The sequence below is a fragment of the Aythya fuligula genome, chromosome 4, assembly GCF_009819795.1.
Source record: "Aythya fuligula isolate bAytFul2 chromosome 4, bAytFul2.pri, whole genome shotgun sequence".
Lineage (NCBI taxonomy): Eukaryota > Metazoa > Chordata > Aves > Anseriformes > Anatidae > Aythya > Aythya fuligula.
This window is the reverse complement of record NC_045562.1, coordinates 2,916,836-2,932,315: the sequence shown is the minus strand read 5'-3', so window position 1 is coordinate 2,932,315 and position 15,480 is coordinate 2,916,836. Positions and strand designations below refer to the sequence as shown.

General features: G+C 36.8%; 1 protein-coding gene across 13 annotated transcripts in view; it reads right to left on the bottom strand.

Moving 5' to 3' along the window:
• Positions 1-1,213: 1,213 nt before the first annotated feature.
• CAMK2D (calcium/calmodulin dependent protein kinase II delta) overlaps positions 1,214-15,480 on the bottom strand; it is a 166,573-nt gene continuing 152,306 nt past the window's right edge. For 10 of the 13 annotated variants that reach the window (XM_032187187.1, XM_032187188.1, XM_032187199.1 and 7 more), the window contains 5 exons: positions 10,518-10,593; positions 9,255-9,349; positions 7,849-8,077; positions 3,471-3,520; positions 1,214-2,944 (listed from right to left, as the gene is read on the bottom strand). In XM_032187187.1, coding sequence (XP_032043078.1) covers positions 3,514-3,520; positions 7,849-8,077; positions 9,255-9,349; positions 10,518-10,593 — 407 coding nt within the window. In that variant the 3' untranslated portion in view covers positions 1,214-2,944; positions 3,471-3,513. Of the gene's footprint in view, positions 2,945-3,470; positions 3,521-7,844; positions 8,078-9,254; positions 9,350-10,517; positions 10,594-15,480 lie in introns of those variants that run through there. The other 3 variants (XM_032187198.1, XM_032187200.1, XM_032187189.1) reach the window with 2 other exon arrangements.

Below are 15,480 nucleotides of genomic sequence, written 5' to 3'. Positions count from 1 at the left end.
AAATATAAAATCACCCAGCCTAAACCACTTTTACTTCCTCTGAGGTTTACCGAAATGTTCCAAACCTCTGAGGTCTCCTATAACTTTATTTATTTATTTTTACAGATACATAGCAAAATGCCTCCAAAAGGGAAGCACTGGAATTTCCCCTACACTGGAATACTCTCCTGCTCCTTCGACAAGCACTACTCCTGGATGACTGTCACATTAAAGCCACTGCCACAGGGCTGGCTCACAACTATGCTACCCTAGGCACAGAGCCAGAAAAATGATCCAGCTCTGTGTTTCACAACCCAGGGAAGCTGGAAGTTGTGTCCTCTCCTCCACCCCTTCTGTCTCTCTTTTCTGCTGGTAGAAAAGGGCTGTTCTCAGTTGTGACTCATGATAGGTTTAAGGAGACTAAAAATCACAACAGGCTGATATGGAAATATATGAAAGCTTTTAAACTAACACATTATTTGAAACCCTAATTATTTATGGTATTTACTGCATTTTAAGGTCTGCAACTGTAGGCATACAATAACTTCTCTTTTATGGGATCTTGTGTTACACAGTGAGTATACAAAACAGTAAGAAAGCTACAGAAATGTGCAACTACCCAAAATACTTCTAAATACAGACCTACAAACACAAGGTACATGCAAAATCTATCAACAAAGTACTAAGTAAACAGTGTATAACTGGGCCCTCAGAAGAGGAAGTTAAGAACTAATCAAAAGACAAATCATGAGAGCAAACATTTGTATTTTCAAATTGCAAATCTGGCTTGTAAGGACTGTATCTGTGTTTCTGACTTCTTAATTTAAACAGATGCTCCACATTTTCCAGTGCAAAACCACAATTAATTCTGAAATTAACACACAAGCACAATGTCAGCAGAAATCACAAATTTATTAATCCTTAAATATATCAATCATTTACCATTATGGCAAGAAATATGTACACTGTGTCCCATGGTAAACTGCAGTGTTCCAAATGACAGAAGAGAAGTGTATAATTCAATTGTGGTAGAGAGAACAAATCACAATTTCCATCTTGGTGTGGAAGACAAACTTGATCTACGGTAATACGCCAACACCACATGCTATGTTAGAAGTATAAAAAAAACCACCCTACAACTAATTTGTTAATTTTAAATACAGTTATGCCACTTATAGCCGCTTCACCAAAAAAAAAAAAAAAAAAAAAAAAAAAGGAAAAAAAAAGAAAAAAAGAAATTAATGAGAAAAAAATGAGGCCATTACTTTTTTTTTCACAGATCCCATTGGCAGGTTAATATGGCTCAACACATTTATTGTAGATGCTTATTTTAAATATATATTGTTTAAAATCACGTAATAATTATCAGAGAAGCTTAAATCCATCTACCATACATCCACTAGTAACAACATCAAAATGTTTAAGAACTGCTTTTGATCAGTAACCAACACAGAAAGGTGAAATTATACAAATTAGGAAGCTTTCCCATCTTATAAACTTCAGGCTGTCGAGTTGTAAATTTTCCACTGCTAAAAAGAACATTGATTGAGATACCATGCACTATACAGCGCTGCAGAAAACAGTTAGCCCTGTTGGTAATAAAACAAATGAGAAAGAGATAACCAATCCCTGCATTTTTCTATTAAAAATGGAAGGGAACAAATCTAAATGCTTGTAAGGATGTACTTCACAGCCACGTAAAGGAAGCGAAAATAGTCCCTGTCACAAAGTTTGTGTTCTGAACTGACATTGAGAGCATTCCCTTCAGAGTGTACAGACATTTGCAGCCAGGGATAAAGAGCCAAAACAAGCTGGTAATGCTGCAGAGATTGTTGTCCTTGATACTGTACGCTGTCTGATGATTTTAATAAACAAAGAGCAGATTGAGGGGGAAGAGGAAGGAGAAACAAATCTGTGGTAAAAGCATTACAGTTACTAGAAAACTGGTGTAGTCATAATACATTTCCAGAGAAGCAACAGCAACGTTGGAAAGTAAATAAACTCTTCATACTAAGCTTTTAAGGCCTAATACTTCTAGAGTATATTAACCACTGAAGTGGTCTATAGCTTAAACAAAATTTTAAAATGTTTTAAAGACTCCTTAATAAATTTACAATATATCCTAAAAGTGATAAAAATCTATTTTTCTTTATGCTTTCATTTTAATCCTCAAAACCTGCCTCTCAATCATCACTTAGTTCCTTACAATTTTTAATTCTGCTTAATTATCTAATATAAATTTTCATTTAGCATAGTAAGAAAGCAAAGGTAAAGATTTCAAAAGAAAAAAAACACTTCTGCTGACTAGCCAGAACATCGACAGTTAATTCTGAAGTGGCCAAGCCAGCAAATGATGAGATTTTTCCAGTTTACATAGACTAATAAACTAAGAAGGCTTCAGCTGGGACAGAGCCAAGATATTATCACTTCCACATTTATCAGTGATTTCGTCCATCTACATGCTGTAATAAAAATCTGTTTTACAGTAACAGAGCTGCCAGCGGAAATCCTAACCATTCCTACCAGAACGAAAGCAAAATCCAGGGACTCGGGGAAAAGGAGGAGTCAAAAAACAGTTCTTAAAAAAAAAGAGGGTAAAATGTATTTTTTGTTTCTTTTCTTTTTTATAAACAGGATAGCTTTTAAAGTTGTCTGTCAAAACTTGGCATAAATGAAGAAAAGATGACAAATGTATCCTGTATCTACTGCTGTACATCAACTTTTTTTTTTTGTCTTTTATGCCTTGCTATTTTCTATTTGCATGGAACATCACCTTCATTGAAATGTTAACAGTGTACAGATGGAATACACAGCAAAATGGTGCATCACAAATGTGTTACATGAAGAACCTTCACAACTTCATGCACTCAGAAACATGCATGAAGAGAACAGGATGGCCAAGATGGTAATCAACCAGGTGCGTTGGGTACAGATAATGCAAGAGCGGCACCGCTGATATTTTTAGCTAGGAGGAAGGAGAAAAAAAAAAAAAAAAAGATTGCCATTACTACAGTAACATCACCACCAGTTAACAATACATGCTCAAGTGTTAACCAATACTATTAAAAAAAAATCCTTCTACAGATCATTTAATACAATACTGCGAAGAAAACCAAAGGAAAAAAGGGGGAAAAAAGCCCAAATGCTCAAGCAAAGCATTCTTTTATTTTTCAAACCACTTTACAGACATTTCAATCTTTACAACATGCCAGAGATGGTGCCAAAGTAGAAATTAATCAGCTTCTCAAAGGAGCAAGGGCAAAATTCAAATATGAATCTCTGTTCCAGTTAAACTTACTTCCTTAGCATGTACGTTACAGTCATGGCCACAGAGTGAGATTCTCACACAAAAATTGAACCGAGTAACAAAGAAGAATCAGATGTCATTTACATGCAAGACATGCTAAAGCCACATGTAAAGAAAAAAAGAAAGTTCAGGAACGTGTAAGAAAGTAGTTAACTAATTGAGCTTATAATATAGTTTGTATTACCGTAGCATCTAGGGGCTGAAGTCATGATTGGGATCCCGCTGTGCTAGGCACTGTACAAACACAGAACAAACTCTTTACTCAAGTTTCTTGCTGTTTGGTATTTAACTTATATGAAAGTGCAATGTGTGATAAAGTGAGTAAATATAGGCCTGGGAATCACAGGTTTGAATTTAGGTTTAGGAGTCAGTTTCAGGCCCAACAGCTCTTTGACTGTCTTTGCAGGTTTGCTCTTTGTTATGCAGGCAGTTCTGCAGACACATGCTAGCACAAATTCTTAAGAACACTGAATACAAAGAAAGATTTCCTACCACCAGTCGGATCACTCAAACAGAGAAAAACAATGGGCAAGACAGAAACCCAAACTTGTTTGGACTGTCTCACAGCAAAAAATAGAATTTATATATAAACTAAATATACTTTTGTGCTCAGATTCTTCTCCAAGTCAATTATCTGCTACAAGAAATATCTCCATATAGCTACAGCTACCAGAGAGCTCAGTACGGTCCTTAGATTTATGTACTTATTACTGTAGTTCTGAAAACAAGTAAGCTACTGTCCACAGAGCAACTGATTTGACATAATCTAGGATACTATGTTTGCAAAAGCAGATCAGTGCTGTAATTGCCTTTGCAAGTTTATTAGATTTGAAATTCTTGACTGGAAATTGTGCGTAACATTTTTTTATGACAGAAGTGCCATTATTAACTACTGTGTATTGGTAATAATTAAATAGTTGTAGACTGCATAAATTTCAAATGCAAGAAAAGAAAGGACAGATCATCTGGAACAATATTGTAATTAAATTTCTTACATAGTTTTCCAAAACAGAGCTGCTGGTGTAACGGGTAAAAGTAAATGTGAAGTTCAAGACAGTCGACAAGACAGTCAGGATGGCAAGTTCTGACATGATGCTATGTGGGAATCTACCAGATAAACTTGAGAAGATGGGGATTAAAGAAAGAATACAAAGTAAAACAACTAAAAGAAAAATGATAGCTGAAAGGGGAGCTGAGGAGATTCAGTAATCTTTGTCAACAACAAAGCAAAAGCAACAGGACTGACCTCATGTAATAATACATTTACATATAGGTGGAAGGCATTATAAATATTGAGGAAAACAGGAGTCTTGTATGAGAAGAACCAAATGAGCTTAAGGTCTGGGTAATTCAGAAACAGTACATGTAATAACAGGAAGTACAAAGCTAAATGCTCAGGAAAAGTTTCTATATAGTCATTGGTTGGAAATACCAGTTGCAGATAAATTCATGGCTGTCTTAGAAGACTGGCACATCTACTAATATGATGTAAACAACAAAAGTGCAAAATCATGCCAGAAGACAGCAGGCGTGGCACTCTCAGCAGGGTAAAGAGAGAAATAGTGAAGTTAAATAAAAGCCCTGACCACAATTATATGCAGTATTTCAGGACTCAAGCTAGTGAAAAGCCAAACCTCAGACCAGAAAAGACATGTTGGAGAGCTATCAAGGTAGCTAGGAAAATGGAGATCCTATCAATCAAAGCTAACCAAGGCATTATTGTTTATTTACCCTATGAAAATAGCAGGTGAGAAGTGATCTAGTCATCCTTTATATAAAATATCTCGTCTGCATATCTATCCACCCAGTGTAGGAGAACAATGATGACATTAGAATAATCAGGAATACATTGCGTATGACTAAAATTTCAGGCTGGAAAGTAACCAGCAGAGAAATGGTATTTTAGGACAGTAATAATTAGCAAGTTGAGAAAAAAAAAAACAAAAACAAACAACAAACACCTCTCTGAATTTAAGATGGGAGTTAGGTAAAGGATTTATAAGATATTGCTGCCAGCACTACATAGGATCTTTCTAAGGCTATACTACAATCTCAGAGCATCTCTCCTTAAGCCTTAGTCATGCCCTACGGTGTTGAGCCATTACTCTTCTTTTGTGGCCTTTTCATTTTGGATATATTCTCATAATACTAAAATTTCCTGTCTGACCCTCAGAACAGGTTCAGAACACCCACAGACATAGACACAACTGTGCAGGCTCAAAAAGATCATGTCTCAGCTTCTTTTCCAACCCCTTGCATCCTTAGCAGTCCCAGAAATCCTTATTCTTGGCCAGCATGAGCTATAAAGTACAGGCAGTACTTGAGTCTGAAATACTGTCACAGCTTCTGTGAGGAGTATCTCAGATCTGTATGGGCAACCGTATTCCCATGAGATTTGCATTTTGCAGACTCTGCAGCAGCCAGATGCACTGCACATGCCCTTTATATTGCAGAGAAACAAACTTTGGTGAGTGCTTGCAGGAGCAGTACATGTCACAAGATGCAGCAGCCCATCATACATGCTACATGTTACATGAACAAGTACTGAGGCTCCTGTTAAAACACTCTAACTCAAACAGGACACACTGCAGTATATGCAGATGTGAAGTGTAGCTCCATAAAGTATTATTAGAAATATTATTGTTAAGGAATTGTTAAGCAAATTCCATAATCTTCCACGAAAATTGCAATATGATGGCTATTTTGTTGCCCTCTTGTTTTGGTGTCTAAGTGTGGTAAGTTACCTTGTTCCTTCTCTTAATGGTTATCTCTTATCAATATGTTTAGGTTAAGAAAGATAAAAAAAAAAATAAAAAAATACCTCCCCCACCTTCCAAATACTCTCTTTAATCTTGGAGATTAAATAATACCCTAGTCCAATTCCTATCAGTCACTTACAGACTTACTGTAGACAGATAGACACTACCGTGCAGGGTGCACCAGAAAAGGTGAACCCATTTAACTTACGCTTTCTGGCTCTACATATATCCAGGTCAGATTCACTGAGAAAAAGGTCCATTATAAAAACATAAAAAAAATCTGTAATACTTCATTTCAGGAAAACATAACTACTCTATCAATATTATAAACACTGGCAGTGCAGCTGGGATGTGAAAAATAGGATGACAAGGTTCCTGCTCTCATTGGTTTCTCATTTTTAAATAAAATACAATAGCTATTGCTAGGTAACCAAATTACATTTTTCCTAAATATATATATATGTGTGTGTGTGCATATATAAATATATATATACATACACATTTCATCCTCAATGAAGTTTAATACTTTGTTCTATCATATTTAGGTAGTCCTGTGTGGAGCCATAAGTTGGACTCAATGATCATTGTGGGTCCATTCCAACTTGGGATAGTCTATGATTTTGTGTTCCTTACTTAATTGAATATGATTTCATTTAGGAGGATTATGTTGCAAGAAGTAAGTTATGGGACAAACTGAGGTTAGAAAGTTGAAATCTAAGCTCTTATCATCCACACTGGCAAATTCAGCCATTATCCACATTAAGACACCCCATATAAATGTAATTACATCTTATACAGAAGGCTTGCACCTAAGCAAGCTAATACCTATGTCAGTGCTACCTAATTGAGAAATGGTCTAATATAAGTGTGTCTACTTAAAGAAGTCAACAAGCTTGGGCTCCAAGAGACAGGGTAGATTAGTGAAGACTGAAAGCAGAAAAAAGGAAAAGAACTTGAGCAGAACCTCTTGAAGACACCATGACTCTCTATTTCATTACTGCAACTGTGAGCGTGCTGTAATTTACTCTGCTGAAATCTGGCGCAAGGAATTCAGCTTTGTGCTCACTGAGTTGCAGCATGACTCTGAGGGTATAAGAGGGCAATCAGAGATGTCCGAATGAAAGAAAACAGATAAATGACGACAAGAGAGATTTCAGGCTTACCCACACAGGTTTAGACTATCAGATAATGACTGTTCAGCAGTCAAGCAAAGGGAGCATAGGAAAAGAGGTAAGACAGCGATAGGTACTTGTGCGACTTAATTTACAAAGGAAATACATAAGCTGGCTCAAAATCAACTTCCAAAGAATATAGCTAGGCCTGAGTGAATAGAGGTGGTTGGGAATCACAGAAAAATGTTATTCAAATTTCAGTTTTTCAGAAAACAGACATTGTTTTTCCTTGAAATTTTCCTGTCAGCTCTAACACCTCTATGTATCCTATCATTTTTTTTCAGTCCAGGTTTTCCTAAAATCCTATTTCAAGTTTTACAGTCCTATTTTGTGCGACTTGTGTCAGGCCTTATCTGTATTAAATCATTTTTGTCTTCAACCTCTCAGCTCAGGGACAGAGCTGGATCAGTGGGCATCACAGTTGAAAATAACAACAACAAAGCATTATTTTTAAAAAAATATTTGCACAAATACTACAGGCATACTGCTGAATATAATACACACTGCATAAATAACCACAAAAAATTCCACTATCAAGAGGACAGTTTCATAGTTTTAAGGCCAAAAGCAGCTATTAGACTATCTGGTCTGATAAACATAATTTAAGCTTGTGGTCTGAATTGTTTCTTACTTGATGGGTACTGTTGGTGACCCTGAACGGTGAAAGTGAACATTCTGCCATTTCCCATCACGACGGTGCCAGACCCGTGTTTCCTCTGACTGCATTGTCTTTGGCATCCCACTTCCATCCATGTACTGCGTGAGCCGTATGTACGCAATGCAAGCAGCATCGTCACCCACAAGGTGGACATGAGGATTGAGGATAATGGTGTGGATTGGCTTATTACTTTTGGATAATGCTAGGAAACAAATATACACAACACACAAACAGGACAAATTAAATTTTCTCTACGTAAGCCAGAATAACGCATCTCACTCCATCATACAAAATCAAACCATCAAGCTTAGCAGGTACAAGGCAATAATTTCTGTTTACTGTTAATCATTACTGACAGCTAGCTCAAACACATTTGTAGAAATGGGCACAGTCACAGCATAATGTATGCTCTCCTCTTTTCTGTATGAGAAAACATCAAATGTTTCAGAGTATGTTTTATTTATCCAAGTAGGGGCCAGACAAGTTTCCGTAACCATCCATGCAGAATTATTTGACCTTAAATAGCAGCATTTTATAGTGATTGATATACTATACTATAACTTCCTTCTCTTTGATCTGGCAGTAAGTTTGTTGGAAGAACCTCAATAATTAGTTTCTTAATGCTTGTAGCAATAACTGCTACCTTTTTAAATACCTTTTTAAAACCTGCTTACAATAACAACTGAGTAATTTGATATGTCCCATTTCTAATCTGCAATCTTTATTGAAAATGCCCAATTGGGTTCCTGGTCATATTTCAGCACAACCACCCTCCAGGTGACATGTTCTATACAAGTGTTTGGAGACTCTGGTATGAGATGCAAGCTGCCACCAGGTATTTCAGTGTGCGTGGCCACACAAGGCGCCCTGTCTCATTCAGATGGTCTGCTGATCAGATCCTCAGCAGTACAGACTGAGCAACATCTTCCCCAAAACAGCACATAGTAGCAGTCATTATAAACTCACTGTAAGTGTTGATTTTTACTTGCACTCACTCTCTAATCACAATTTAGTGATTTTCCTTTTAAGTATACTTGCAGCTTAGCATGATGTACTCTTTTTTGTAATGGAAAAAAAAAATAAGAATTACTTAATTTATGTTACTATTTTATTACATATTTATTTTATACACCTTAATTTTCTCTCTCCAAATACCTGAAATTTTCTTCCACTTTCCAAGGTGCTACATGACATATGAATGAGTGCAGCAGAAACAAACAAAAAAATCATACATATCCAAACTCCAAAAGAAAAAATGAAAAAAATGAACTCCTTCCCCTGCAATCAATCAACTCCTAAACAAAAATGCTGCTTAGACTGGAAAAATACATTCACAAGGAACAGATGAAGATATACAGAGATGAAAGAGGAATGTTTACCATTTTCAAAGTAAAAACGGTGGAAGTCCATCCCTTCTACTAGATTACCCAAAGCTTCAGGTTCAAAAGACGTAAGGCCTGGATCGCAGATTTTTCTGTGGAAAAGAGGAAATTCTGTAATAAACACATGCAGTCATGTAGCACAATGCTGGACTGAACTTTCTAAATGTCTCCTTTATTCCAATTGGAAACTTACTTACCTATGACATTATATTGGAAAAGAACATAATTTAAATAGGGAGCATTAACGGAGTTCTGGTTTCATCTAAATCAGAAAATTTGGCAAGCTCACTTCAGGGCTACTAGATTTCACATCAGTCACCATTTGACTAAAAGAAAGATTGCCAAAGATAGCCACAAAGGCAATCCTATGATGCTGTATCACAAGTTTTCACTTGTGACTCTGGAAACTGCCTCTGTGCAATCCAAAAAATATTTTTCATGTCTCACACCATTGTTTAGGTAAGATTTTAAATGTTTTTAATCTAATAAAACTTAGACAAGAATTCAAAATAAGTTTCTACTTGACATTTGTACAACACAGGTTTTAGTGTGATCACACCAAAGTGTTGGCAAATCTTTAAATGGGAAGAGCAACGTCCCTATTGACCTGTGTGGCTTGTGCTTCAACACGGCAGAATCCACCCAGAGAAACAAAGGAGACCCAATGCAATGATGAGAAGTGTTTTCCTCTGCTTCTTCTTTGAGTTAGCAGGAGTGGAGAAGCAGTGATGAAATTGTGTCTTTGCACAGAAAAGCCAAGAAAGCCAGTCACCTTTCCCTCATCAAATTCTTGCACAGAAATGCACAGTGCTCAGTAGAGACTGGTAGAGCCTGAATCCCACATGATCTTTCATGCCTTAAAGTACACATGGGATTCTAGCTACTATCAGTCTCTACAAACACTGCAATTTTTCTGTTAAAATAGGTTTCCACTGTGTTTTCTGGATTGGATACCAAAAACGTGACTTTACTTTCATATACCAAGATAGGCTACTGCATGTTTTATGTCAGTATGATGATCCTGTCTCAGCACAGCAGTACCTCAGATTTACACTAGCACCTCCTCTGAAACTGGCATCCAGGCTAGTGTAAAGCTAAGACAAGGTGGCAACGAACAACTCCTATGTTTCCTGAGGGTATTTGAGAATAATCTCCAGCAATACATAAATACAAACATACACACTTGCATTTGCTTATTTACATATACATTTTGAAATGTACATCCACTCTCCTCGGTCTCTCCAAAATGAGAACACTTACGTGTAAGCTTCAAAGTCCCCATTGTTGATAGCTTCAATCAACTGCTCGGTAACCTTGATAATCTCCTGCTTACGAGCTAGAGAGAGATACAAACACAACTATTAAAATGGAAAGTAAAGTGGAAGGTGACAGCTGAAAAGCTGTCAGAACAACAGCTGTAATAAAGGTACTGTCATTCTTCAGCTGGTACAACTGTCTTTTCTCTTCCTTGTCTATGATCAAAGGACACTATGTTATATTACTATGATACGTTATTTTGCCTTCAGTATTCACAAAGAAATTAAACAGTCAAGATCAGTCCCCTTTCCTGCCATGGATTTAATCTATGGATTTAATCTTCTTTCTGTCACTGAAGGATCTTCTGTTTAAAAAACCAAACCAAACCAAACCCAAATCTCCAGCTCTTTTCTTTGGATGATTGTTTTACAAGTGATGGTCTAATGTTTTACTTGCAGATGGGGCCTTTAGCTGGTAAGCATATAATGCTGATTTTCAGAAATCTTTGTAACACCTGGTGTTCACTTTGCTTAAACATACACATTTGGCCAAAGAGGAATTCAGGCCCTAAGCCTATAATCAAGATCCCCTGGTGCAAAGCTCATGGATTACATATAATGCCTACACACCCACGCAAGTCTAATTACAATACAGTGTCTCTCAACTCCAGACTTCTGTGACTGTGACTATCTTTTGCTTGCAAAATGTGTAACATTTACATTACAACAAACCTCAATCAAATCATTTGGAGCTATTACAGTATAACTGCTAACTAATACTAATAAAAGCTAAATAGGAACAGAAGAATAAAACATTATTAACAACAAGCAGAATTCATATTTTTCCAGTAAGAATATTCAAACTTCCAACAGTTTGCAAATGCCTCGATTTCAAAGTCAAAAGTATGTGAAACAGTTTCTCCTTGATCCATCAGTCAAGAAAAGACCACAGGTCATTTGCTAATTTTGATACGACTTACACTACAACAGTGCAAAGTAAAAAAAAAAAAAATCCTGAATCCTGCACGTGGTATCATCATTGGTAGCACCAGTTACTTTATGAGGGCTAAGTACAGAGACTTTCAGAAGATGGAAAACTTCACTGACTTCACTTTGAAAACTGACTTAAAATTTGCATTTTATTTTTCCTAGGAAATAAGGTTTATATTTTCGTACTGTACATTTGTAATTTGAAAACTTCAACCTTACAATGATAAAGTTCAACCAGAGTGGCACTGCTCTCAATACAGATTTTTATGAGTTTAATGCTAAGGAGGTAAGGGAGAGAGATTTTACTGGTACATTTTCAAGGATTTAACATATGTTCAACTATTCATTAAACCTAGAAAATCAATTTGGAAGACTAAGCTTGAAATAAAAAGAAAATTAAAATGTTGGCAACCAGGCTTTAGTAGATCTCATATAAGCAATAGCTTTAATTGTCCTGCACACTCCTACACATGGATTAGACAATTCACACACACACTTGTCAAGTCCTAAGTGCTGAGGCAGTTCTCGTTCTTCTTCAAAAAGAAAATGTGGGGGAGCATAGCCAGAATATAAACCTCCAGTGCTGTACTGCAAGAACTGGCACCATGGTGTTGGACCCTCGTAATTCCTTTTATGCTCTGCCATTCTGCATCTAGGCGCACACCTAATGCTTTCAGATAGAAAGCATCAAAAGGAAGCCAGAAAGGAATGAAGTAATGGGGAATAACTGGATATAAAAGTCCAGTAAGAGTTTTTGTTAGTAGTTTTTGATTACCAGAGAGCATGCTGGGTAAGCATATTTAGTGTACAAATCACATTATTTTTTCACAAATATTGTAGAAACAACAAAGAATTTTAATAACGAGATCTTTTTGACTGTAGATCAGCAATGGCTCTACCATCTTACACTCAAACAACACAGAAGAAACTGTGGACCTTGTGTTGCATTGTCAGCACAAGCCAAGTGGTAGGATGGTTGGCTAAGAAACAATGGTGCAGTGTTCAGAGAGGCTGAAAAATGAAAAAATGAAAGCCAGAACATGCAGACTGCATGCAGGGGGGAATCACAAGTTTTACATGCTACATCTCATATGCATGTAACTCAACTGAAGGATCTGATTAAATAACCTGGTAACACATTCCAATCAGAGATTAGAAAATCACACATTATTAAATCAGATAGTGGAAAATGAGGTAAAATTTCTGATGAGCTGCTACAGAATCCTGAGATCGTGTTATTGTGTAACTGTTAGACCAGTGTGAGCAATGAAAGTGGTTGTAAAGGTACTGTAATTTCCACATGCAAGAGACAAAACCAGATGGCCATCTTGTGATTTCACTTCACCTGGCTAGTGACAATTGGCAATATTTCCTTTTTGACTAACCTCAATCATTTCTTTTCCAAGTGCAATCATGAGAAGTCCCCAGTTAATTTGCATGTGACACATGCTCTGACAGGGAACAGCAAACGACAGGGAACATCTGAATATATAGATAGCATTCTGTGAAATAAACTGAGAGGCTGATTAATTATTTGCTTATTATCATTATTTTCAAATGAATGGTGTGCAACAACTCGATTTAGTTACATAACTTCATTCACTAGCACCTGCTTGTGCCTTTGGTAGTAAGAGTTAAAGCCATGGGAATGCAACCTTAAAGGTTCTATGACTCTGTGAATGACATAAGTTCCTTGCTGTGACTTTTTGAGATTTTGAGACTTGATTTCAATCTGAATGTGCAGAGAAATCTTTGCAAACATACATTTAAAAATATTTTGGGTCAATCAAACTGTATTTTAAAACATATATTCGATGTACTGAATTACAAGATTTAATTCAACATCAACCCAAGAAAGGAAAAATGGAACCATATTGCCAAATTGCTTTTATTCTGTTGTTTCTCCCAAAATTCAATTGCAGTGGAATACATTTTCATGAGGTTTTCTTATAGGAGCCACCTAATATTACAGAATAGGTTCCAGCACAGTTTCTCTGGGCAGTACTAACAGTTAGCAGAGCTTAGTCCATGGAGTATGAAGAACATCCAACAGGAAGCTCTACACGCTGGCAAAATACGTAAATGAGATTAAAGGCAGCATCACTGGCTCAAATCAACCACCGACCAACTCCAGCACTAGCGTCAGTTCTTCCAGTACTTGTGGAAAACTTTGCAGTTCACAATGGGGACTGTCAGAAGCAGAACAATGCTGCCAAGTCATTTGCCTTCCAACACTTCTCTCAAGCTTTCTACAAAATTCCAACCACCACATGAAAGTCTATGTGAAAGCAACTATGCTACACTTTCCTTTCAGTAACACATAGACGATTACACTTGTATATAAGCAGCCCAAGAAAATCAGATTTCTTCTTACTCAGTGGTACGCTATGCAATCTCATAGGCAGAAAGTGACTAAAAGCCAAAGGGGCAATGCAATTCAAAAACTGGAGTTCCGAAAGGATTTACCCTCTGTGCAAAATCCCCCTCATTCTCAGCATTTCTCATCTGAAAGCAAGAATGAACATTACAAGAAAAAGATGGCCAAGAAGAAGGCAATATGAAATTTTATACTTTTTGCGTAGGTATGTGAGTGGGCAGAGAGAGACAGTACAAATACAGAGCAAATGTATTTTAGCCTATAAATATGTTTAGGAAGCTGAAGTTTTGCCTGGGAGGAAAGAAGAGAGAGACAGGAAGGGCAGGGAAATGGGGAGAACTGGACTACCTACTAGCAGAAAATTGGAAGGAGACTGGAAACCATGAAGAGAGGAGGAGGAAGAAAATTCAGCTGTTGCTTGGTGAACATGTGAAGCAAATCAAATGCTTTTTTTCTTAGTGCAAGGGAAGAAACTGCAGGGCACTGGAGATGAAGGGAGAAGAAATGGATATTGGTAGGACAGAAATAATTACCACCTATTAAAGTGGGAAGAAAATTACCAAATTTTCCTTATAAAATTGATGGACTCTGTGTAATGTATGCTTTTTCAAACCTCCATTTTTTTCCCATCTAAACATGCTACAAACTACTCAAGGACAAGTGAACAAACAAGGCAGCGGGGAATGGGCATCTGGCCAGCTCCCATCTGCCAAGTAACTGTCACCCACGATCACTGTTTTCATTTGATTATTATTCTTTAAAATCTAATAAACTTAGCTTGTTCAGAAGTCTAGGAGAACTACGTTGTTTGATGTACAGTGGTGTTTTGATGCTACTATACTTTTTAATGTGCAGTACAAATTCCCTAATTAAAGTACCTCAACTTAGGTTAGAGCAGGTCAGAGATCAGTATGCTCTCTCAGTGCGATGAGATACTCAGACCAAACCAAACGGCATAGCTTCGCTGGCATTATAAGCTGTGTGTGTTACAGTTCCACAGAGTCCTACAACTTTTTCTTCATGTTCAGATTTTAATTAAAGAATCCCCTATTTGTTATATCTCAGGTAGCATTGACTTTGTTTACAGGATAAGACCGTAATATTTGCTAGCACTAAACAAAAGGGGCAAAATTAAATCTGAAACGAACTAGATGTAAGCATAGTTACTACAGGGTAGTTTTCAAATGGCTATTTCCACAGAGTGATATGCTTTGGGTCAAACTCACTTACTAGATGCAAAGATATAAGCTCATCCATGCTGTCAGTGAACTGCATCAAAGCACCCAATGAAAGGAAGTATTCTGTAAGCATAATGAAATCACCAGTCCAGTGTTGCATTTCCTAAGCCACAAAAATAATCCTTTAGTTCAGGTGCAATGATCATGGTTTTAAATGGTGCTTTTTAAGGAAAAGTGCTTAATTATCATCACATGTTCAGAGTGCAAGGGCCATATGTTATGTAAGAGTTCTATAGTGTCTGCCAATGGTTTTCTATGACATAAAACTACACAATCTCTGTAAGTGAAAGATTCCTTAGCAAAACCAAATTCAATGTTTTTAAAATAACCAAGGTGTGAGGAAACATGTTATTAAAAGAAGT